Here is a 24,568-nt window from a genome sequence, read left to right on the forward strand (position 1 = left end):
GAATGCACTGTTACTGACTGAAACATACTCAGTTCCCCCTGACTTTATGTCTGTGTTTCTATGACAATAACACACATATACAGTCTATTGGCACATGGAGGCAGCGGTGGAATCCAAAGCTCAGAAGCCACACCCCAGATGGTTTAAAAAGAAGGAAAACTAAAAGGTATGGTTCAATATTGGCATAAGAAATGTCATTATATCATGTGTTAAATGAACCATACAGTCACCACACCAACATCTGAGGTAAACAAAAGCAACTCAACTTCCATAGTGTATCTTTAAAAGAGGGGGGGGGGGGGGGAAAAACACACAACAGCGGAGAGAGTCAGGTGTTCATCTTTTTAATGGATGGAAACCCAGTCATGCCAGATCCCTTAGCACTCCAGATCAGCAACAACATGAACACCACCGTACCTTTAACTTGAACATGTCAGTGGAGTCTTACCTGTCTACCAGGTGAGGAGAAGACCCACATAGAGCAGGAGCCCCATTATATTCCTAATCCACATCAACGTACTGTACCATGAAGCAACTGACACCGAGTGGCTCTGACATGGAGACGTGTGATGCCAGTGCAACGGACACATAGAACAACCTGCACTTCCTATTGTTCAGCATGCAAACTCAGTCAGGCAGGTGTGTGTGTGTGCTTTCAGTAGGGTGTGTAACCTCTTGAAGGATGACTTGGACATAGTAGATACCGTAGATGACACACCTATGTAACAATAACATAGGAATTAAGGAGTGTTGGAAAGTGACTGTCTGTGTATGAATGGAACCACCCAAAAAGTCCTTTGAAGAAGTGGCCTGGTGTTGGTGTTGAGTTCTATTAGTATTTTAGCTTGTCGTCTTGGTTAAAAGGTGGAGTCTAGACAAATAGATGTCTTCTGCTAGGGGGAGGGGTTATAGGAACAGGAGAGTGGTATCTGGGAGGAGTTATCGGAACAGGAGAAGGGTAAGGGGGAGGAGTTCTAGGAACAGGAGAAGGGTAAGGGGGAGGAGTTCTAGGAACAGGAGAAGTGTAAGGGGGAGGAGTTCTAGGAACAGGAGAAGGGTAAGGGGGAGGAGTAATGACCTTTTGAGTTAGTTCAAGGAACAAGCACAACGCGCATGGTGTTGGTGTACCCAGAGCCTGGACGCCATCCGGTCACAACAATGATAACATCTCCAGACTTGAAGAACTGACGGTGCTTGCCTGGAGGGAAGAGGGGAGAGAGGGGTGTTAATGGCTGGTCTTTGGTGGGGCTCCAGTGCTATAAGGATGTCTTCAACCATAGAAAATGCATGAGTGATATTTGCTAAATCATACGGTAATGTACTTTTTAGGGAACTCTAAAATCTTATCATATACACCGCAATTTGAGTTGTGGTCTTTCTGTACGAAACGTGCTCTACAAATAATGTTCAGTATTACTATTTAAACATTAGAACTGAAATGTGATGTCATTACTCACCGATCTCTAAGGCGAAGTTGACGCGGAGGTCGACATCCTCGGCCCAGACATCGTTGGCAGGCTTGGTGTACAGCACGGGGTAGATACCGCGGTACAGATGGGCCTGGCGGGCAGTCTGACCGCAGCGGGTCACAGCGATGATGGGGGCACGGGGCCTGTACCTGGACAGCAGGTGGGCGGACCTAGAACCAGACACAGGAAGGAACAGCAGGTTACGGTGTGGAATAAAAACGTATATCGCTATGTGAAACTTAAAACCGTAATTATTATGTAGCACATTAAAATACTTCTATAAAGGGGAAGACACTCTTATATTATAATAATGATTATAATAATTATACTGTATCTAATGTAACACTGTATTAATCCTAGATCCAAACTCCTGAAAGCAGAACTGTAGGTCGACAGAATTCTATCAAAATGTTGTCACATTTAGTACACAGCTGGCTACTGGACAGTTTGTCCATACCAGAGGAGGCTGGTGGTAGGAGCTATAGGAGGACAGGTTCATTGTAATGGCTGGACTGGAATAAATGGAACACAAATCAAACATATGGAAACCATGTTCCATATATTCCATTCCAGCCATTACCATGAGCCCATCCTCCTATAGATCCTACCACCAGCCTCCTCTGGTCAATAATGTATAGTGGCGCGGGGTGAATCTGAACGTTGAATGGAGTAGGAAAGGAGTGAGGGAGAGGAGTGGAGTGGAGTGGGAGAGGAGTGGAGAGGAGAGGAGAGGGAGTGGAGTGGAGAGTAGTAGAGAGAGGAGTGGAGGTGGAGTGGGAGTGGAGTGGAGAGGGAGTGGAGAGGAGAGGGAGTAGAGTGGAGAGGAGAGGGAGTGGAGTGGAGTGGGAGTGGAGTGGAGAGGGAGTGGAGTGGAGAGGGAGTGGAGTGGAGTGGGAGTGGAGTGGAGTGGGAGTGGAGTGGAGTGGGAGTGGAGTGGAGAGGGAGTGGAGTGGAGAGGGAGTGGAGTGGAGTGGAGTGGAGTGGGAGTGGAGTGGAGAGGGAGTGGAGTGGAGAGGGAGTGGAGTGGAGAGGGAGTGGAGTGGAGAGGGAGTGGAGTGGAGTGGGAGTGGAGTGGAGAGTAGTAGAGAGAGGAGTGGAGTGGAGAGGAGGTGGAGAGGGAGTGGAGTGGAGTGGAGTGGAGCGGGAGTGGAGAGGGAGTGGAGTGGAGTGGAGAGGGAGTGGAGTGGAGTGGAGAGGGAGTGGAGAGGGAGTGGAGTGGAGAGTAGTAGAGAGAGGAGTGGAGGTGGAGTGGGAGTGGAGTGGAGAGGGAGTGGAGAGGAGAGGGAGTAGAGTGGAGAGGAGAGGGAGTGGAGTGGAGTGGGAGTGGAGTGGAGTGGAGAGGGAGTGGAGTGGAGAGGGAGTGGAGTGGAGAGTAGTAGAGAGAGGAGTGGAGGTGGAGTGGGAGTGGAGTGGAGAGGGAGTGGAGAGGAGAGGGAGTAGAGTGGAGAGGAGAGGGAGTGGAGTGGGAGAGGAGAGGGAAAGGAGTGGAGAGGAGAGGAGAGGGAGTGGAGTGGAGAGGGAGTGGAGTGGAGAGTAGTAGAGAGAGGAGTGGAGGTGGAGTGGGAGTGGAGTGGAGAGGGAGTGGAGAGGAGAGGGAGTAGAGTGGAGAGGAGAGGGAGTGGAGTGGAGTGGGAGTGGAGTGGAGAGGGAGTGGAGTGGAGAGGGAGTGGAGTGGGAGTGGAGTGGAGTGGGAGTGGAGTGGAGTGGAGAGGGAGTGGAGTGGAGAGGGAGTGGAGTGGAGAGGGAGTGGAGTGGAGAGGGAGTGGAGTGGAGTGGAGAGGGAGTGGAGTGGAGAGGGAGTGGAGTGGAGAGGGAGTGGAGTGGAGTGGGAGTGGAGTGGAGAGGGAGTGGAGTGGAGAGTAGTAGAGAGAGGAGTGGAGGTGGAGTGGAGTGGAGAGGAGGTGGAGAGGGAGTGGAGTGGAGTGGAGCGGGAGTGGAGAGGAGAGGGAGTGGAGTGGAGTGGAGAGGGAGTGGAGTGGAGTGGAGAGGGAGTGGAGTGGAGAGGGAGTGGAGTGGAGTGGAGAGGGAGTGGAGTGGAGTGGAGAGGGAGTGGAGTGGAGAGTAGTAGAGAGAGGAGTGGAGGTGGAGTGGAGTGGAGAGGAGGTGGAGAGGGAGTGGAGTGGAGTGGAGCGGGAGTGGAGTGGAGTGGGAAAGGAGTGGAGTGGAGTGGGAAAGGAGTGGAGTGGAGAGGAGAGGGAGTAGAGAGGAGAGGGAGTAGAGAGGAGAGTAGTAGAGAGAGGAGTGGAGTGGAGCGAAGTGGAAAGGGAGTGGAGAGGAGAGGGAGAGCAGTGAGGGAGAGGAGAGGGAAGGAGTGGGAGAGGGAGAGGGAGAGCTGGAGGAGGGGAGTGGGAGAGGGAGAGCTGGAGGAGGGGAGTGGGAGAGGGAGAGCTGGAGGAGGGGAGTGGGAGAGGGAGAGCTGGAGGAGGGGAGTGGGAGAGTATTGGATTGGAGAGGAGTGAGGGACAGGAGAGCAGTGGAGAGGAGTGGATTGGAGTAGAGAGGAGTGGAGAGGAGTGAGTGACAGGAGAGGAGAGTAGTGGAGAGTTATATTTAACTTCCTAAATGTCAGGGTTCAGGACTGTAAAGGTTGGGAACTAGAGGATCCCAGATCGTGTGCTGCTGGGAAAGTTGGCTCACCTAATACAAGTCATGGGTCTCTGCTTTAGGGCTGAGGTCAGAGGGAGGGATGGGAGAGTTCTGGTGACACACTAACCTAAGAATGTACTCTTAAGGAATGCAGGCGAGCCTACCGTTACTCCTTAAGGTTCAGGGACCTTATGTTATTTTCAGAGGTAGACTGGCTGTGGAAGCCAAAACATAAAACCCCTTTACTTTCATATCACATCAAAATAATTTCACAAATGCTAAATATACACTTATTGTACAGAGTTTTAACCGGCTTTACCACAGTTGCAGCCAACAGTATTTTTCAGTGACAACACACTTCTGGCGACCTTCTTCCGTTACACACGGGTGTTCGGAGCATGCTAGATAGCTAATTAGCACAGGTGGTCACCTTTCTCTTCCGTCTGTAACCCTATAAAGGTCTGTAGTAATTTAACCTTTTGCTTTCTTGCTGATATGAAAGATACGTTCCTTATGTTTCCAAAACCAATACCACAAACGATGCGTGTTCACGTTTAGAGCGAGCGTAGGGGCTCTTAACAAAAGTCCCCAAGGAAGAAAACACTTTCATCAAAATAGGCGCTAAAGGTGGTTAGCATCTATGAATTGGGCTGGGGTGAGAGGGGAAAGATGATGGGAGAGTTCTAGGTCTCTGCTACAGGGCTGGGGCGAGGGGGAAGGATGATGGGAGAGTTCTGGGTCTCTGCTACAGGGCTGGGGTTTTAGGGAGAGTTCTGGGTCTCTGATACAGGGATGGGGTGAGAGGGAGAGTTCTAGGTCTCTGCTACAGGGCTGGGGTGAGGGGGAAGGATGATGGGAGAGTTCTGGGTCTCTGCTACAGGGCTGGGGTTTTAGGGAGAGTTCTGGGTCTCTGATACAGGGGTGGGGTGAGAGGGAGAGTTCTGGGTCTCTGCTACATGGCTGGGGCGAGGGGGAAGGATGATGGGAGAGTTCTGGGTCTCTGCTACAGGGCTGGGGTTTTAGGGAGAGTTCTGGGTCTCTGATACAGGGGTGGGGTGAGAGGGAGAGTTCTGGGTCTCTGCTACATGGCTGGGGCGAGGGGGAAGGATGATGGGAGAGTTCTGGGTCTCTGCTACAGGGCTGGGGTTTTAGGGAGAGTTCTAGGTCTCTGCTACAGGGCTGGGGTGAGAGGGAGAGTTCTGGGTCTCTGCTACAGGGCTGGGGCGAGAGGGAAGGATGATGGGAGAGTTCTGGGTCTCTGATACAGGGCTGGGGCGAGAGGGAAGGATGATGGGAGAGTTCTAGGTCTCTGCTACAGGGCTGGGGCGAGAGGGAGAGTTCTGGGTCTCTGATACAGGGATGGGGCGAGAGGGAGAGTTCTGGGTCTCTGATACAGGGCTGGGGTTTTAGGGAGAGTTCTGGGTCTCTGATACAGGGATGGGGCGAGAGGGAGAGTTCTGGGTCTCTGCTACAGGGCTGGGGCGAGAGGGAAGGATGATGGGAGAGTTATGGTGACACACTAACGACGACACTGTGCACAGTGGCAGAGAAGGACTGTGTTGCAATAGCTTGTGGTTCTTGTGAATAGGAACTGAAAATGAGTACAGAACGGAACATGTTCCCTCTCTTGCGTTCTCAGATTAAAAATCAACAAAAATCTCCAATGCGTAACCAGACTAGCACAGCACAGCTCAGCTCGGCTCGGCTTGGTTCAGCTCAGTAGTGTGAACAGGGTATTTGACTGGGCTTAGAGAAGGTGTCCATAACGCCATGTACATGTCTGTCCTTCCCCCTCAGGAGTAGGTTTGAGAAGTACAGAGGGTTTTGCTGTGTGGCTCTCTGATTGGTTCGTACCTGCCAGACTTGGTGAGCACGATGATGGCGCTGGCGCAGCACTTGAAGGATGCCTCGACGGCGCCGATGGCAACGGACTCGGTGGGGTCACGGGTCAGGTGGGAGGTACGACGGATTTCCTCGAACATCTGCCTGTGGTACATGGCGGCCTCGGCCTCACGAGCAATCTGGAGGGGGGAGGGGGGCAAGAGAGAGAGGGAGAGGGAGGACAGGTGTCAGATTCCTGCCATTCAACTACAGTAATGAACAGAAAGCATGCATCGGTACAGATTTAGACCAGATTGACACACTGTTCATGGATCTGCCTTTTTCCTAAGCTAGGGGTTTGGTACACCACTAATGTAAAGTCCTGAGAATGAACAACTTCAATCTTGACAGATTCATACAGCAACAGTCATACAACAACAGTCATATAGATTCATACAACAACAGTCATACAGCAACAGTCATACAGATTCATACAGCAACAGTCATACAGCAACAGTCATATAGATTCATACAGCAACAGTCATACAGCGACAGTCATACAGACTCATACAGCAACAGTCATACAGATTCATACAGCAACAGTCATACAGCAACAATCATACAGATTCATACAGCAACAGTCAAAAGCTAAACGAGACACATACTAGTTTCTCTGAAGGGGCAAGGGGGACATAAGAGAGGTACTCTCCTCTAGTCCTCTAGTAAATATAGAATCACTGTGGTCTGCATACCTGGGGTGTTGTGGTGCAGGTCCTCAGACACATGCTGATTGTGCAATCTGATGACCCCATCCAATGCAAAATGATGCAAAAAACAGATGCAGTGATAGAACAGAGGGATGGGGGGGAGGAGAGAGAACAGAGAGATGGGGGGGAGGAGAGGTAGGAGCACATAAAGCCAGTAACATGGTCAGCCGTTAGTACGTAGATCACAAACCAAAAACACACAAAGTTATATATTGCTGTTATATTATATTACAGCTACTTCATGTTAATTCCCCTGAGGCATCCCAGAAAACACACAACCAACACCACAATGTTGTCTCAACGTTGACCCTATGTTGCTGCTTGCTGGGATGATTGCGTCTATAACCAGGTTTCCAGAGTAAAGCACATGACAGGCCTGATGGAAACAGAACATTTTTCGGTGAACTTTCTAAAAGTCTACAAAAACAAAAAGTGGGATCTTTTTTGTGTCTGTAAAATGAATTACGCACAAATATTGATATAATAACCATCCTATCGAAGTAAACTTGGGAGTCACGTGACGACGTGTGGTCCTCCCACTACGAATTCGTCAGGAAACCGTGCAGTTTATTAGGCTACAGATGAAATAAATGGTGATGAACTTCACAGGGTGGTGAACGAGCAAGGGGATGATCTTGATGATCTTCTTGATGTGTTTTTATGTACACTAGGTCCTGCAGCCTGTCATCTGCAACAAGATCTTAGAATATTCGCATTGAAAATCTGTCGCCAATTGGATGGAAACCTGGCTTATGAGACATTCAGATATGACTCTCTGTAGCTAGACTGGTCACATTGACCACTCATGAACTTTGAATAAAGTGACTCTAGGGACCGCTATAGTGAACATTGTGGATGTTGTGCTTGTGCGAGGGGCCAAGGCAAGACCTATAGGGGGCGCTCTGCTCTCAGTCTCTCACCTTGTGCTGTGTGCGGACAGCCTCCAGCGGGTAGTCTCCCTTGGCGGTCTCACCACTCAGCATGATGCAGTCGTTACCGTCCAGAACGGCGTTGGCGACGTCGGAACCCTCAGCGCGGGTGGGGCGGGGCTTCTTGATCATGCTCTCCAGCATCTGGACCAACCAGGAGAGAGGAGAGATCATTAGGCACCAATCAACGACAAGACATATCACTTAAAACCCAATCAACGACAGGATATATCATTTACATTGATTCATTTATAGAGAGTGGCCTATTGAGCATTATCTTCTGCCCTTTCCTCAAAGGTTTCCTCAAAGGCTTGACGGCTCCTCTTAAACCTCAAATACTCTGGACTAGGAACCCTGGTATTACCTGCCATTGAATTCAGTGTATTTGAGTCTTACCAGGTTATAAGACCCTGCTTTGGGTGTGCTTTGCAGACAGGGATGGAAATGAAGCATGTATGAGGGGGTCTAGTCATGTATGAGGGGGTCTAGTCATGTATGAGGGGGTCTAGTCATGTATAAGGGGGTCTAGTCATGTATAAGGGGGTCTAGTCACGTATAAGGGGGTCTAGTCATGTATAAGGGGGTCTAGTCATGTATAAGGGGGTCTAGTCACGTATAAGGGGGTCTAGTCACGTATAAGGGGGTCTAGTCACGTATAAGGGGGTCTAGTCACGTATAAGGGGGTCTAGTCATGTATAAGGGGGTCTAATCTGCGGGCAACATGTCGGACCTGTGTGGCGCAGGTGATGGGCTTGCCGATCCTGTTGCAGCGTCCGGTCATCATCTTCTGGGCGATGAACACCTTCTCTGTGGGGATCTCAATACCCAGGTCACCACGGGCAACCATGATGCCATCGCTAGCCTCCAGGATCTCATCGAATCTACACATAGACAGACAGATAGTTATATAAAGTCAATATTATCCAGCATTGGGTATCTATATTTCCAAGCGACTAAACTGATGCTCAAGACAGTAGGATTTTTCAAGTGGAGATTTCTTACTTTTGAAGGTACTGAGAATACAAATGCTATCGTGTAGTCAGCGAGGCCTCTCTCAAATTGCTTTCTCTGTATCTCACACACTCACACTCTCACACTCTCACACACACACCTGCGGACGCCCTCGTGGTTCTCCAGCTTGGAGATGATCTTGATGTTCTTGCCCTTCTCTCCCAGCACCTTCCTGACAGCGTGCACGTCGGCTGCCTTACGGATGAAGGAGGCGAAGACCATGTCCACTCCCTGCTCCACACCGAACTGCAGATCCTGGATGTCCTTCTCGGAGACGGCGGGCAGGTCCACAGCAGCACCGGGCAGGTTCACACCCTTCTTGGAGCCCAGAGTACCACCGTTCTCAATCTCACAGTCCAGGAAGTCAGCGCCTGGGGACCGTAATGTGTGTCAGTCACAATGCCACGGCCAGAACAACGGTACAGTGACACGTTTCAACAGGCAAAGCAGAAGGAAACGCACTTTACTTTGGTGTGTAGCTACTTCCTGTAACATTGACAGTGTTAACGCTGCTTGCTACAGTAGGATGTTGCTAGGATACTCACCGACTTCCTTCACCTTCAGGGACATGAGGCCATCGTCAATGTAGACGTGAGCTCCGACCTTCAGGATCTTGGTGATGTTCTTGTAGTCCAGCCACAGGTGCTTCTCATCGCAGTTATCCTTGTACTTGTCGTCCAGGGTCAGCTTGATGTGTCCTCCCTTCTTCAGCTCAACCTCAGCTTCGCCGCTCTGTACAGGGGAAGAATCATATAATTACACAACTATTACTATAGTATTGTGTACTGTCTATCTCTATGGGGAAGGACAGGGCTCATGATCATCCATATATTCTGATGCCAATAGTGTTTTACAGTACCACAGTACTTTATGCTTTATGATATCATTGCTTGTGGTTGTATTTATTTCCGTTACAATGCTGCTAGCTTGGCCAATGCCTTCCTCTTGACCAAATCAAGCGGTAGGCCTACATGATAGCCGGTATGGTACTACAGTCAAGAAATGTACCTGCTTGTCTCTGTTTTGATTTGTCTGTAAAATGTATTGTGATGAAGTTGGACTTGACGTTTGGCTTTTCATAAAGATTTACAGTACTTCACGGTGAATGACTACTCACGCCCTTGATGAGTCCGGTCCTGATTTCGGGTCCCTTGGTGTCCAGAGCGATGGCCACTGGTCTGTACTCGATGGTTCCAGATCCAAAGCTCTCGGTGGCCTCACGGACGTTCTTGATGGTCTCAGCATGGTACTGAATAGAATAGAACACATCATTTTCCATCGAAACAAATGTTTTTTTTTGCAGTCTGTTTTTTAATTCCCATCCCCCTGAACACCACACCCATGAGAGTCTGGAAGGGGGTGTCATATCACATAGACATAAGAGGTTTTAGCATGCCACTGCACTGCATACACTATACAAAACAAATGATAGGGGTCTGAGCGTAGAACCTTGAGGAACGCCAAATGCAACATTCAGATGATTTGCCAACCAGCTGGACCAATGGTAGTGCTCAGATAGGTAGTGCGTTGAGATTTTAAAATACACTTTAAATCAAGTTTGATTTGATTTACTGTAGGGGACGTCGAATCATTTAGAGACGTGACGATTCTCAGGCTGTCAATTCACTGCTCGTGGCAACTTTCATTCATTGGCAACTGGTAAATGAAAAAATAATATTTTTGTTTTGTTTTACTCAGTACAGTGGATGTTATTATTGCAGATAATTAGATTCAGGTTGAGTATCAACTATGTCAAAGTGTTATGTCTATATTAAGGACAGAGCTGACCAAGGTGATAGTCTTGATCACACCCAGGAGACTAACATCACACCATAACTGTACACATATAGTTAAGGCTATCCTAGTGACATAACTGAATGTAATAAAACTTTCAGGATCTTGGCGCCTGCAACACATGGTTCCAGCAGAAAGCCATATGAGGTGTTAAATGTATGGGCTATATACTGTATATATATGTATAAACTCAGCAAAAAAAGGAAAAGTATGACCATAACAACAACTGAGACATAAACTGAACAAGTTCCACAGACATGTGACTAACAGAAATGGAATAATGTGTCCCTGAACAAAGGGGGGGTCAAAATCAAAAGTAACAGTCAGTATCTGGTGTGGCCATCAGCTGCATTAAGTACTGCAGTGCATCTCCTCCTCATGGACTGCACCAGATTTGCCCGTTCTTGCTGTGAGATGTTACTCCACTCTTCCACCAAGGCACCTGCAAGTTCCCAGACATTTCTTGGGGGAATGGCCCTAGCCCTCACCCTCTGAGCCAACAGGTCCCAGACGTGCTCAATGGGATTGAGATCCGGGTTCTTCGCTGGCCATGGCAGAACACTGACATTCCTGTCTTACAGGAAATCACGCACAGAACGAGCAGTATGGCTGGTGGAATTGTCATGCTGGAGGGTCATGTCAGGATGAGCCTGCAGGAAGGGTACCACATGAGGGAGGAGGATGTCTTCCCTGTAACGCACAGCGTTGAGATTGCCTGCAATGACAACAAGCTCAGTCCGATGATGCTGTGACATACTGCCCCAGACCATGACGGACCCTCCACCTCCAAATCGATCCCGCTCCAGAGTACAGGCCTCGGTGTAACGCTCATTCCTTTGAATATAAATGCAAATCCGACCATCACCCCTGGTGAGACAAAACTGCGATTCGTCAGTGAAGAGCACTTTTTGCCAGTCCTATCTGGTCCAGCGATGGTGGGTTTGTGCCCATAGACGACGTTGTTGCCGGTGATGTCTGGCCTCTCTCAGCCTATTGCGGTACAGTGCCATCCTGTACCTGACCCGCAGGTGTGATGTTCGGATGTACCGATCCTGTGCAGGTGTTGTTACACGTGGTCTGCCACTGCGAGGACGATCAGCTGTCCGTCCTGTCTCCCTGTAGCGCTGTCTTAGGCGTCTCACAGTATGGGCATTGCAATTTATTGCCCTGGCCACATCTGCAGTCCTCATGCCTCCTTGCAGCATGCCTAAGGCACGTTCACGCAGATGAGCAGGGACCCTGGGCATCTTTCTTTTGGTGTTTTTCAGAGTCAGTAGAAAGGCCTCTTTAGTATCCTAAGTTTTCATAACTGTGACCTTAATTGCCTACCGTCTGTAAGCTGTTAGTGTCTTAATGACCGTTCCACAGGTGCATGTTCATTAATTGTTTATGTTTCATTGAACAAGCATGGGAAACAGTGTTTAAACCCTTTACAATTAAGATCTGTGAAGTTATTTGGATTTTTACGAATTATCTTTGAAAGACAGATTCCTGAAAAAGGGCTGTTTCTTTTTTTGCTGAGTTTATATGAACTGCATGCTCGACAAGGCAAACACCCACTCATTGCGCTAGTATCCATTGCTAAATTAGCTATAAATAGGATATACATCCATTAAATGCTCACTTCCTCCTGGTATATCAGTGTTGAAAGCCCAATGACACTCACTCAACAGTACTAAGTAGTAGATAGGCAAAGTGCAATTTAATGAGTGTATGTTACGTTTTGGTCTAAGCATAGCCACATGGCATAGCAACGTAGCATATATCCAAATAGCATTGCCAAGTAGATTTAACAAAGTAGAATGGCCAAGTAGCATAGCCACGTAGAATAAAACCATGTAGAATAGCCATGTAGCATATAACCATGTAGCATATAACCATGTAGCATATAACCATGTAGTGTTAGCCAAGTAGAATAGTCATGTAGCATATAACCATGTAGCATATAACCAAGTAGTGTTAGCCAAGTAGAAAAGCCATGTAGCATGTAACCATGTAGCATATAACCATGTAGCATATAACCATGTAGCATATAACCAAGTAGTGTTAGCCAAGTAGAATAGCCATGTAGCATGTAACCATGTAGCATATAACCAAGTAGTGTTAGCCAAGTAGAATAGCCATGTAGCATGTAACCATGTAGCATATAACCATGTAGCATATAACCAAGTAGCATATAACCAAGTAGTGTTAGCCAAGTAGAATAGCCATGTAGCATGTAACCATGTAGCATATGCCCATGTAGCATATACCCATGTAGCATATACCCATGTAGCATATACCCATGTAGCATAGCCACATAGAATATAACTAAGTAGTGTTAGCTAGCTCCTGGTCCCTAAACAGTTTCTGCCTATAGGAGAGAGACAGACCCAGAGACTCAATGACACTCACTTAACAGTGCTCTATGGTAGACAGACATAAGACAATTAGCCAGCTGCAATTTAATTTGTTTAATGTTTTATCTTTGGGATATTTTAGCATAGCAAAGTATTAGCTCTTTTAGTATAGCCAAGTAGCTTAGCGTTAGCTCCTGATCCCTCTAAACACGTTCTGCGAGAACCTGAGACACGGCTATTTACATCTGTTCCGACCACCTGGCCAGTGGCAGAGGTCAAGTTTCCTTTGCCCTTCCGATATATGTCTCTGACCCCAACACACGACAAGATGCCATGTAAACAAACGTAAGTTCAGATGTCTGAAGATGTCTGTCAGAAGTTCCTGCCATTGGGGGTGCTCTGTCTATCTTTTTTTATCATCATGCAACACTGGCATTCCCAAACAGTCACTTGCCCTGTGCCATGGCTGTAGGCTCCTACGGAGTCAGATGCTAACCCTTCGCTCTTACGGCGTCAGATGCTAACCCTTGCTAACCCTTCGCTCCTACGGCGTCAGATGCTAACCCTTCGCTCCTACGGCGTCAGATGCTAACCCTTCGCTCCTACGGCGTCAGATGCTAACCCTTCGCTCCTACGGCGTCAGATGCTAACCCTTCGCTCCTACGGCGTCAGATGCTAACCCTTCGCTCCTACGGCGTCAGATGCTAACCCTTCGCTCCTACGGCGTCAGATGCTAACCCTTCGCTCCTACGGCGTCAGATGCTAACCCTTCGCTCCTACGGCGTCAGATGCTAACCCTTCGCTCCTACGGCGTCAGATGCTAACCCTTGCTAACCCTTCACGTTTTACCTCTAGCCCTAGAACTAGCACGCCCGATTTCAACAAGTCAGTTAATCATCAAGCCGCTGAGTACTTGTTAGATGGAATTGCGTGTCATGGAAGTAATCGCGGAATGGACTGGGAAACCCTTGACCTAACATAACTTTGATACACATGTACATGTAACGTAATCTAGTGCTTAAAGATAGCTACAGTACTGAACTTCAGAATATAACGTCTTCTTGGGACAAGCAATTAACAGTGCTATTGACCTTTGAAGGGCAATGATTCAAATATCAAACGTATCGCTCGATACCTAATACTGCTGTATGCTTTGTGGGGTGCGCTCCGCCCAGCCAGGGTGAAACAGGTCAAAAGTCATGACTTTTAAAGGGGAGAGGTCAGTACTGTAAACCCCAAAACCCTGGCTACCATCAATCTGGCAGCACTACATGTCAGCTAAAGACAAGAGAGGCTGGCTGACTGGAGGAGGAGGAGGAGGAGGAGGAAGAGGAGGAGGAGGAGGAGAGGTCACTAAAGTGCAAGAAAGAGTGTTCAGATCAGCTTACAGACTGACATTTAAATGGTACAGTGATAATGTCACAATGAGGGTGGGTGGGCTGCAGACTCACTGAAGGTTATACTAGACCTACATCCAAACTGGGCTTTATGTTCGGCTGGGTGAATGTTGCCACATGGGGGGGGGGTGGAAATGTCACCATATTGCTTTCACCTATCCTTTCAGATCAACATGAGGGAGTAAGGGCTAGGGGTCCTTTGCCTTGGCTTCATTACTGGGGTCCTTTGCCTTGGCGGTCATTACTGGTGTAGTCTAACGTGAACTACTGACCTCATGAGTTCCGTGAGAGAAGTTCATTCTTGCAATGTTCATCCCAGATTTGATCATCTCCTTGGCCATATTCACTGATCGGGAGGCGGGTCCTGCATGTGGACAAGATGACAAGCAAAGCTTATAGAGGGATATAGGCCTACTGTGAACGTTTTGGAGGGATATAGGCCTACTGTATGCACACCTCACACAAAATACCTGTATATATATATATATATATAAATATATATGGTGTTGAGTAGTGTAGTGAGGGTGTTCAGTTGGTGAAGGAGTGAGAGGCTATGAGGGGTGAGGTGAGGTAGGGTGAACAGTGAAGGGAGTGAGGGGTGAGGTAGGGTTGGGCTGTGAGGTGAGGGAGGGTGAACAGTGAAGGGAGTGAGGGGTGAGGTAGGGTTGGGCTGTGAGGTGAGGGAGGGTGAACAGTGAAGGGAGTGAGGGGTGAGGTAGGGTTGGGCTGTGAGGTGAGGGAGGGTGAACAGTGAAGGGAGTGAGGGGTGAGGTAGGGTTGGGCTGTGAGGGAGGGTTGGGCTGTGAGGGAGGGTTGGGCTGTGAGGGAGGGTTGGGCTGTGAGGTAGGGTTGGGCTGTGAGGTGAGGTGAGGGTGAACAGTGAAGGGAGTGAGGGGTGAGGGCAGTTGAGTAATGAGGAGGGGTGTTGTTGAGTAATGGTGTTGTTGAGTAATGAGGAGGGGTGTTGTTGAGTAATGAGGAGGGGTGTTGTTGAGTAATGAGGAGGGGTGTTGTTGAGTAATGGTGTTGTTGAGTAATGAGGAGGGGTGTTGTTGAGTAATGGTGTTGTTGAGTAATGAGGAGGGGTGTTGTTGAGTAATGGTGTTGTTGAGTAATGAGGAGGGGTGTTGTTGAGTAATGGTGTTGTTGAGTAATGAGGAGGGGTGTTGTTGAGTAATGAGGAGGGGTGTTGTTGAGTAATGAGGAGGGGTGTTGTTGAGTAATGAGGAGGGGTGTTGTTGAGTAATGAGGAGGGGTGTTGTTGAGTAATGAGGAGGGGTGTTGTTGAGTAATGGTGTTGTTGAGTAATGAGGAGGGGTGTTGTTGAGTAATGGTGTTGTTGAGTAATGAGGAGGGGTGTTGTTGAGTAATGAGGAGGGGTGTTGTTGAGTAATGAGGAGGGGTGTTGTTGAGTAATGGTGTTGTTGAGCTGTACCGATGGTGCAGATGATTCCGGTGTTGCGAGCCACAGCAGGCTCAGAGTCGATGTCCAGAAGACACATGTGCTCCAGGAAGGTGTCAGCCATGGCAGCGTGCAGCTGCTGCGTCTGGATGAAGGCAGAACCCATATCCTTTCCTTTAGACATGATTGGATCTGTGTCTGAGAAGGAGGGGAGAGTGAGAGAGAGAGATGAGAAGATCCTTTGACATTGGGTTAATGTTCTGCATCCACCTCTGACAGATTGAACAAGCCTCTCTACATACTCCTGAAAGTTAGAGGTTGGATAGGTCTTCATATCATTTTTCATGCCTGTATTTATGTGTGCGTATGTGTGTGTGTGTGACACTTGGCTTGCTAAACTGCTCTGAGTCTATCCCACTGAATCAGGCTTTGAAACTAGATCTTTGCAATTCTATGCTACCTACCAACAGACATTACATAATATATTAATGCTAGGGACATAACGTAGCAATGGAAAATTGACTAGCTGAAGTGTACAGTTTACTTTATCTCACACCAGTGAAAGAGAATGAAAACCTGGAACATTTCCGAGAGGGGGGCTGGCCACATATTCAATTATCATACATTTCCATCAACTCCGCATCAACTGATATTACTGATTTATTTATTGTGAATATTGTAATGGAGGTTTAACAGACTGAGGTGGCAGGTAGAAGGTTAGAGGTACAGCAGCTCAATTCAAACACGGATCAGACTAACAGCGTCTCTGGAAGTCCAGCCTGACAGTCCGAAGGGGACAGGGACACGGCTGGCCAGCTGGCCACACACTCTGTAGCAGCACCACCAAACTGGGACCGCAACAATGAGAGCATGTGTGACTGCGTGCCTGCACACACACACACACACACACACACACACACAGGCTGACAGGCACAGCCACAAACACCCCCACATTCCAGTCACAAGTTATGACCAGGGGCATTAGGCTCTTGAAGAGGATCTGGCCAGTGGCCACTTTTTGTGGGAGGTGGTTTTCACAGTTGGTGGGAGACTTGAGTAGTCAAAAAGGATTCTGCAAATATCACATATTAATTCAACGTTGGGGGGATTCTTTTCAACCTAAAAAAATTAGTAATTAACTAGTCAAAGCAACATTATACCCCATTGTACTGTACATATTGTTGGCCTAAATATCATAGAGAACCAGACAGGTACCATGACACCATACACCAGCTATCATAGAGAACCAGACATGTACCATGACACCGTACACCAGCTATCATAGAGAACCAGACATGTGCCATGACAACATACACCAGCCCAGCTATCAACTGTTCCAAAAAGCCCTGCTACGGTGCTACTGGAAGATATTTTTAGAAGTGTGTGTCTCTCCCTTTTTCCACACAGATAAACCCTTAGCAGACTGTTGCCTATAGGAGGAGCTACATTATCCGAGTGTCACAGTCAATGACATGAGCAGACTTTAAGTGAGATATCGATTAATTCACAAGTTTGGAGAGAAAAAAACATCCAAGTGGGTTCCATTCTATAAGATTTTTTTAAAGATTTTACTCTATGAGGATATTGAATTATAGAGCTATGATTCCAGGATCTTATTCAAACGACATAATGCTGGTTTAGCAATGTCCACCAAGTGGTAGGGCTATTTCACCTACAGCTCTACTGACGCTGAACAGTACAGTGGTTTATTAGCACACCATATCAAAGATAATCTGCTGAAGGCAATGTCATTAAAATAGTAGAGAGCAAGTTGTTCCAGGCTCTTGACCTACAGTAAGTAAGGATGAATATGTTTCCTATAGTAGAGGAACATTGAGGATGACAGGATGTCTCAGTGCATATCAAATAGAAATTGATTATTTCATTTGGCTTTTTTACATTTTTGTCACTTAGCAGACATTCTTATCCAGCGCGACTTACAATTATATTATGTCAATAAACAAATTGTTTTGCCAAGTATTGCTCAGTTTCAGTCATGTAGGGTAGCCCACAATTTAAATTATACTTCATTAACGGAGATCATGCATTTGCATGAAACAAACCCAATTATTTCACTGTAAAAATTTGGAACACAGATCTAGGTAGTTGTCATTACTTCTAAATGTGCACAAATTGCCTATTCAGACTGAAATATAAATACCCCATATCACACCATACCATACCATAACAACTTGATTCAAAACGTTATGGAAGTAAAGTAACATTAAATAGTTAAAAGTCTATTACAACCTTTCTATAACCAAAACTGATAGAACAATGTAATTCACTCAAGACAGCTATGTCAATAATATTTAGCAAGAATTGTCCATCCAATGGTAAGTGTAAAGTTGAGGCCGCAGTGACTCACCTCCTGGGTGAACGTTGCAGGGACCAATGCGCCCATCAGCCGCGCACCGGCCGAAGATAATACCCCAACTGACCGGGACTACTTTCACAGCCGAACACTGGGTATCCCTCCGATGACACGTGGAGTGACTATAGGGCGGAACGGTAATGACGATATTCCATTTATAATCCGTTAATTGCACACCAAATGTTTAAGTATTGATACAAATATGTATTTAGTATGATATATGTTAAAGACTACGAGTATTTCGGGGGATTATAGACATCATTTTCACCAGTAGAGAGGAATGTTACTTTAAAAATACAAGCGTTCTAGGGCCTTCTCGTTGACCAATCAGAAAGCTTCCCTGCGCTACTTAAAACATGAGCTGGAGGTATGTTGGCAAACGACACCACGGACAGTGAGAGTAATAATAATAATAATATAATAATATGCCATTTAGCAGACGCTTTTATCCAAAGCGACTTACAGTCATGTGTGCATACATTTTTACGTATGGGGGTGGTCCCGGGGATCGAACCCACTACCCTGGCGTTACAAGCGCCGCGCTCTACCAATTGAGCTACAGAGGACCACAGAGTTCAGCTCTAGGTAGTAGTTAATGTTGTCTAGACTAGACTAGAGCAGAGCAGTGCAGGGGTTGGGTCTTCCTGGTCGGTCCTATGGATTTGTAGCATAGAAAATATTTTCTGGACAGTCTAAAATTCCCCAAATTAGTATAAGTCCAAAAGTATTATTGTAAAAATGTTTGTAGTCAAAAAGTAGTTTGAATGTGTTTTGACATTGGTTGCTTGCTTTACTTTGGCATATTTATCACAATGTAAGACGATAAAAACAAAAAAAAACAGGTGCGCAGTCAATGAATTGCATTCATACCAAACATACTGCTACTGTATACTGCAGTGGTTCCCAATCAGTGTGCTGTGGCACATTTGTGTACCTCGAGGAAACGTGATCTGTAGAATGCACATGGAATTTTGACTTGCAATCACTAGTGCTGGTCAGATAAAACGTTAAATGGCACGTGGTTACATCTGTATCAGTGTTTCAAGTCCAGCACACTCAGGCTGTTGTTACATTTGTATATAGAGAATTATAGAGGCCTCTAGTGGCCAAAAGGTAATTTTAGCAAGGGCAGTGCCAGAGGGCTTCCACCATTTGAAAGTAGTGAAAGTAGTCAACTGTGTGGGGATTCCTATGGGTTGTGGCCTCAATAGTGCTGCCAATGCTGTCACAGATGCTATAATGGCACAGATATACAGATCCTCTATCTATCTCTATGCATTTGTCTCATTTGAGGGGCACTCATCAAAAGTGAAGTCATTTAAAAAAAAGTTTTAATATTGTTTATAGATTGTGGCTTCTATCAATGTAATTGTCTGCATCATTTCCAATCCCCCATATATTTTGGGGTAAATATACTGTATATTTTAAATATATTTGTATTATTTTCCTCCTAACCCTATCATCCCTCCCCTAATTGGAGTATACTAATGGACAACAATACTTAGGCTTCTACTTCCAGCTTATACATACTATATACATTTTATGGACACAATATATATTTTACCTTAGTTATCTAGTTTTTTTTTGTTATTTTTAGTCCCACCCTTCAGCTCCCCTCAACCCCTCCCATCTATCTCTGAACACCATCCAGTTTTGATTTCTATTAGCCATATATTTCAACTGTGCTGTGATGTTTCACAAAAGTTCTGAACCTTTCTATTCTCATAGTTTCTACAGATTGTAAATTAAAGATAAAATGTTGTGCTAAGAGTATTATTATATTATTGATCGATTGACTATGACTTTTCTAATCACCCAGCAGTGCTATTTGCAGAGTTAGCTCCAGGTACATGTTGTAATTTTCCATCCATTCCTGAACCTGTGACCAAAAACAAGCTACAAATGGACAGTACCAAAACAAGTGATCTAATGATTCTGTCTCTTCGCAACAAAATCTGCAGAGCTGGGATGGTTGTATCCCCCATATATATAACATTCTATTGGTTGCAAGAATTGTATATAAACTGAAGAGAAACAGACGCCTCACAGGTCCTCAACTGGCAGCTTTATTAAATAGTACCCGCAAAACGCCAGTCTCAACGTCAACAATGAAGAGGCGACTCTGGGATGCTGACCTTCTAGGCAGAGTTGCAGAGAAAAAGCCATATCTCAGACTGGCCATCTTAATCTTTAAATGTTATTGGCCAGTCTGAGATATGGCTTTTTCTTTGCAACTCTGCCTAGAAGGTCAACATTGCGGAGTCGCCTCTTCACTGTTGACGTTGAGACTGGCGTTTTGCGGGTACTATTTAATGAAGCTGCCAGTTGAGGACCTGTGAGGCGTCTGTTTCTCTTCAGTTTATATACAATTCTTGCAACCAATAGAATGTTATATATATGGGGGATACAACCATCCCAGCTCTGCAGATTTTGTCAGTCAAAATCAAATCAAATCAAATGTTATTTGTCACATGCGCCGAATACAACCTTACCGTGAAATGCTTACTTACAAGCCCTTAACCAACAATGCAGTTCAAGAAATACAGTTAAGAAAATATTTACTAAATAAACTAAAGTAAAAAATAAAATAACAATAACGAGGCTATATACAGGGGGTACCGGTACCGAGTCAATGTGTGGGGGTACAGGTTAGTCGAGATAATTTGTACATGTAGGTAGGGGTAAAGTGACTATGCATAGATAATAAACAGTGAGTAGCAGCAGTGTAAAAACAAAGGGGGGTGACTGGAGTCTTTGACAATTTTTTGGCCCTTCCTCTGACACAGCCTAGTATATAGGTCCTGGATGGCAGGAAGCTTGGCCCCAGTGATGTACTGGGCCGTACACACTACCCTCTGTAGTGCCTTACGGTCGGATGCCGAGCAGTTGCCATACCAGGCAGTGATGCAACCGGTCAGGATGCTCTCGATGGTGCAGCTGTATAACTTTTTAAGGATCTTGGGACCTATGCCAAATCTTTTCAGTCTCCTGAGGGGTAAACGGTGTTGTCGTGCCCTCTTCATGACTGTCTTGGTGTGTTTGGACCATGATAGTTTGTTGGTGTTGTGGACACGAAGGAACTTGAAACTCCCGACCCGCTCCACTAAAGCCCAGTCGATGTGAATGGGGGCATGTTCTGCCCTCCTTTTCCTGTAGTCCACGATCAGCTCCTTTGTCTTGCTCACGTTGAGGGAGAGGTTGTTGTCCTGGCACCACACTGCCAGGTCACTGACCTCCTCCCTATAGGCTGTCTCATTGTTGTCGGTGATCAGGCCTACCACTGTTGTGTCGTCAGCAAACTTAATGATGGTGTTGGAGTCGTGCTTGGCCACCCAGTTGTGGGTGAACAGGGAGTACAGGAGGGGACTAAGCAAGCACCCCTGAGGGGCCTCCGTGTTGAGGATCAGCGTGGCAGATGTGTTGTTGCCAACCCATACCACCTGGGGGTGGCCCATCAGGAAGTCCAGGATCCAGTTACAGAGGGAGGTGTTTAGTCCCAGGGTCCTTAGCTTAGTGATGAGCTTTGTGGGAACTATGGTGTTGAACGCTGAGCTGTAGTCAATGAACAGCATTCTCACATAAGTGTTCCTTTTGTCCATGTGGGAAAGGGCAGTGTGGAGTGCGATTGAGATTGTGTCATCTGTGGATCTGTTGGGGCGGTATATGAATTGGAGTCGATCTAGGGTTTCCGGGAGGATAGTGTATGTGAGCCATGACCAGCCTTTCAAAGCACTTCATGGCTACCGACGTGAGTGCTACGGGGTGGTAGTCATTTAGGCTGGTTACCTTAGCTTTCTTGGGCACAGGGACTATGGTGGTCTGCTTGAAACATATAGGTATTCCAGACTCGGTCAGGGAGAGGTTGAACATTTCAGTGAAGACACTTGCCAGTTGGTCCGCGAATGCTCTGAGTTCACGTCCTGGTAATCCGTCTGGCCCCAGTGCCTTGTGAATGTTGACCTGTTTAAAGGTCTTGCTCACATCGGCTACGGAGAGCGTGATTACACAGTCGTCTGGAACAGCTGGTGCTCTCATACATGCTTCAGTATTACTTGCCTCGAAGCAAGCATAAAAGGCATTTCGCTCGTCTGGTAGGCTCGCGTCACTGGGCAGCTCGCGACTGGGTTACCCTTTGTAGTCCGTAATAGTTTGCAAGCCCTGCCACATCCGACGAGCGTCAGAGCCGGTGTAGTAGGATTCAATCTTAGTCCTGTATTGACGCTTTGACTGTTTGATGGTTCGTCTGAGGGCATAGCGGGATTTCTTCTAAGTGTCCGGATTAGTGTCCCGCTCCTTGAAAGCGGAAGCTCTTTGTCCCTGTCAGTGTAGCTGTAGGTGGGTGTGGTGGTGGAATCAGGCGCAGGACGCACAAAGTAAGTCCAAAAGACTTTAGTTGTTTGCAAACAAAACACAGCACGAAAACAAATGCCCTGAGGCGAGAAACTCCGCACGCAGGCGAAATAAAGCGGGCGCACAAAATACGCGCGACAAAATACTCCAATACACAGAAATGGAGAGCAGCTCAACCGAGCAAACTGTATATACAATAGCTAAACGCACGACAGTGAAAAACAATCACACACAACACTAGACAAACAAAACGAGAACTTATAGGACACTAATTACACTAAACGATAACAGGTGTAACAACAATCAGACAAAAGCAAACGAACATAGAAACATGCAACGGTGGCAGCTAGTATTCCGGAGACGACGAACGCCGAAGCCTGCCCGAGCAAGGAAGAGAGGCAGCCTCGGCCGAAACCGTGACAGTCCCCTTGCCTGTCCTGTCCCCCATTTGCGGAGACTCTAAGTCAGTCCATGCCCCCCATGCCTGTCCCAGTGACACAGTCACCTCAGAATAAGTTGATTTGGGCAGCCAGATTTGTGAGTGACCTGGGGCTGTCCATGACAGAGTAGAGGGGCTTTGCTCTTACAGCCTTTTCCTATTTTGACCAACAGCAGGACCTTAAGTGCCAGCGCTGGACAGACAACCAATCGGATGAGTGCCACTGGACTGAAAACCAAATCGGATGAGTGCCAGCACTGGACTGACATCCAATCGGATGAAGAAGAGCGCTACACCGAGGAGTTGGAGGAGTTCCTATGCGAAATAATCATTTTAATACAATATCTCTCAATGGAATTGTATGGGTTGATATAGTCTGGTTATATACAATAGGAGTGCTGGAGATCCTGTTGCAAAACAAAGTCCAAACACAAGCATCATTGGGGAATACGTAGTAGAGACCCAAAACAACTTTGCTGGTACAGCGTATGTGTGCAGTGTTTATCCTATAGGCTGTGAATGGTTCCATCTACACTGTGTGGGGATTAGGAATGGTTCTATCTATGGGTTGTGGCTCACACTGTCTGGGTATTAGGAATGGCTCACGGGGAGCAAGGCCACCGCTCCACGAGCCAGCTGATCCTACAGTACAGCCTCGTAACTCTCCTCAGAGGAACGCAACAGTAACACTCCTCACACCACAAAGTGGAGCACTGAAATAGTCTCTTAACATTCAAATTTTAGCCACTTTAGCAGACTCACTCACGATTAATGCATTCAGCTAAAGTAGCTAAAATAATCACATATCATAATCCTTACAAACTACATCTTCTTCCAAATATGTGTAGAATCAGTGCTAGTAAAGGAAACACAAGCAGCCTGCTTAGTTGGTTTGTAGGTTTGTTAGGAGGCCAAACTCCACATAATAGAGCACTCAAAAAGCATCCAATACACTAATGGTTGACTGACCCCATGAAATATCTAATCATAACTTCCAATGATCTGTAACGCATTAGTGCCATTTTGTGTACTCCCTGTTTGTACTCCCTGTTTGTACTCCCTGTTTGTACTCCCTGTTTGTACTCCCTGTTTGTACTCCCTGGTTGTACTCCCTGGTTGTACTCCCTGTTATTCTTGAAGGTATTGTGTCCAGTATAATCTCCTATTTAACTTCCTGTGATGGCTAACTGTTTTTGTTCCTGAGGTAAATATATTGTGTGTGGTTGTGTGACAGTGTTGTGGTGGTGAACTGGTTGTGTTGTCTCTCTCTCTCTCTCTGTTATTCTTGAAGGTATTGTGTCTAGTACTGTTTAATCCTGGGTTTAAGGTAGTTAACTAACTGGGTTTGTCTCTAAGGTAAATGTGTTGTTGTCGCTCTCTGTAGGAGGGCTGTGCCATTGACCTCTACAGACGTCCTGAGCTGGACACGGATATAGATTCAGTGAAGGCCATCTACGCTGACACAGCTGTCTCTGTCAGCTACAACCAGTAACATAGAAGACTAGCCTTGCTGAACTTACTGACACAGATAGTAGAATGTGGTTTTAGTTAACAGGGTAAAATGGGAAGACATCTGCTCTCAATGAAATGCTTGTTATCAATAAATGACTCCTGACTTCCTCTCTCTCTTCTTCCTCCTCTTGGGTCCATTGTCATGCTAATCAATGTCAGTTTTTTGGATGTAAGTTGACTGTAGTCCCAGTCTTTATTAAATAGAACGTTGCAGCCCCGCCTGCCTTAGGGGAAAACAACCCATGGTCACCTAGGTTATCCCATTGGCTCAGGAAAAACTTGACCTTTTTCAAACACTATTTTCTTGTTGTCTGCTTGTTTTAGTCAATTATAAAACTACATTTAAGAAAAGTACAACATGTCTAAAGATTGCTTTTC

The 24,568-nt window shown here is 46.6% G+C and overlaps 1 protein-coding gene across 1 annotated transcript; it reads right to left on the reverse strand.

The window, feature by feature from the left end:
- Nucleotides 1–390: 390 nt before the first annotated feature.
- LOC311134909 (pyruvate kinase PKM-like) lies at nt 391–17,894 on the reverse strand. Its single transcript, XM_084168674.1, has 11 exons — nt 17,884–17,894; nt 15,549–15,713; nt 14,386–14,477; nt 9,701–9,832; nt 9,129–9,315; nt 8,684–8,954; nt 8,303–8,453; nt 7,564–7,716; nt 5,910–6,076; nt 1,458–1,639; nt 391–1,198 (listed from the first exon to the last, which is right to left on the reverse strand). Exons 2-11 carry the CDS (start codon nt 15,697–15,699, stop codon nt 1,092–1,094), a joined length of 1,593 nt encoding a protein of 530 aa, XP_084024800.1. The 5' UTR covers nt 15,700–15,713; nt 17,884–17,894; the 3' UTR covers nt 391–1,091.
- Between the last annotated feature and the right edge of the window lie 6,674 nt (nt 17,895–24,568).

The sequence above is a fragment of the Coregonus lavaretus genome, assembly GCF_964263955.1.
Source record: "Coregonus lavaretus genome assembly, chromosome: 9".
In the NCBI taxonomy this organism is placed as follows: Eukaryota; Metazoa; Chordata; class Actinopteri; order Salmoniformes; family Salmonidae; genus Coregonus; species Coregonus lavaretus.

What these genes read in the sequence shown, in the direction of transcription:
- LOC311134909 (XM_084168674.1), bottom strand. Translation starts at nt 15,699, where the DNA reads ATGTCTAAAGGAAAGGATATGGGTTCTGCCTTCATCCAGACGCAGCAG. An exon ending in TCTCTCACGGAACTCATGAG is followed by an intron (nt 9,833 to 14,385) that starts GTCAGTAGTTCA and finishes TATTCTATTCAG; the next exon opens with TACCATGCTGAGACCATCAA. An exon ending in CCTGAAGGTGAAGGAAGTCG is followed by an intron (nt 8,955 to 9,128) that starts GTGAGTATCCTA and finishes TACGGTCCCCAG; the next exon opens with GCGCTGACTTCCTGGACTGT.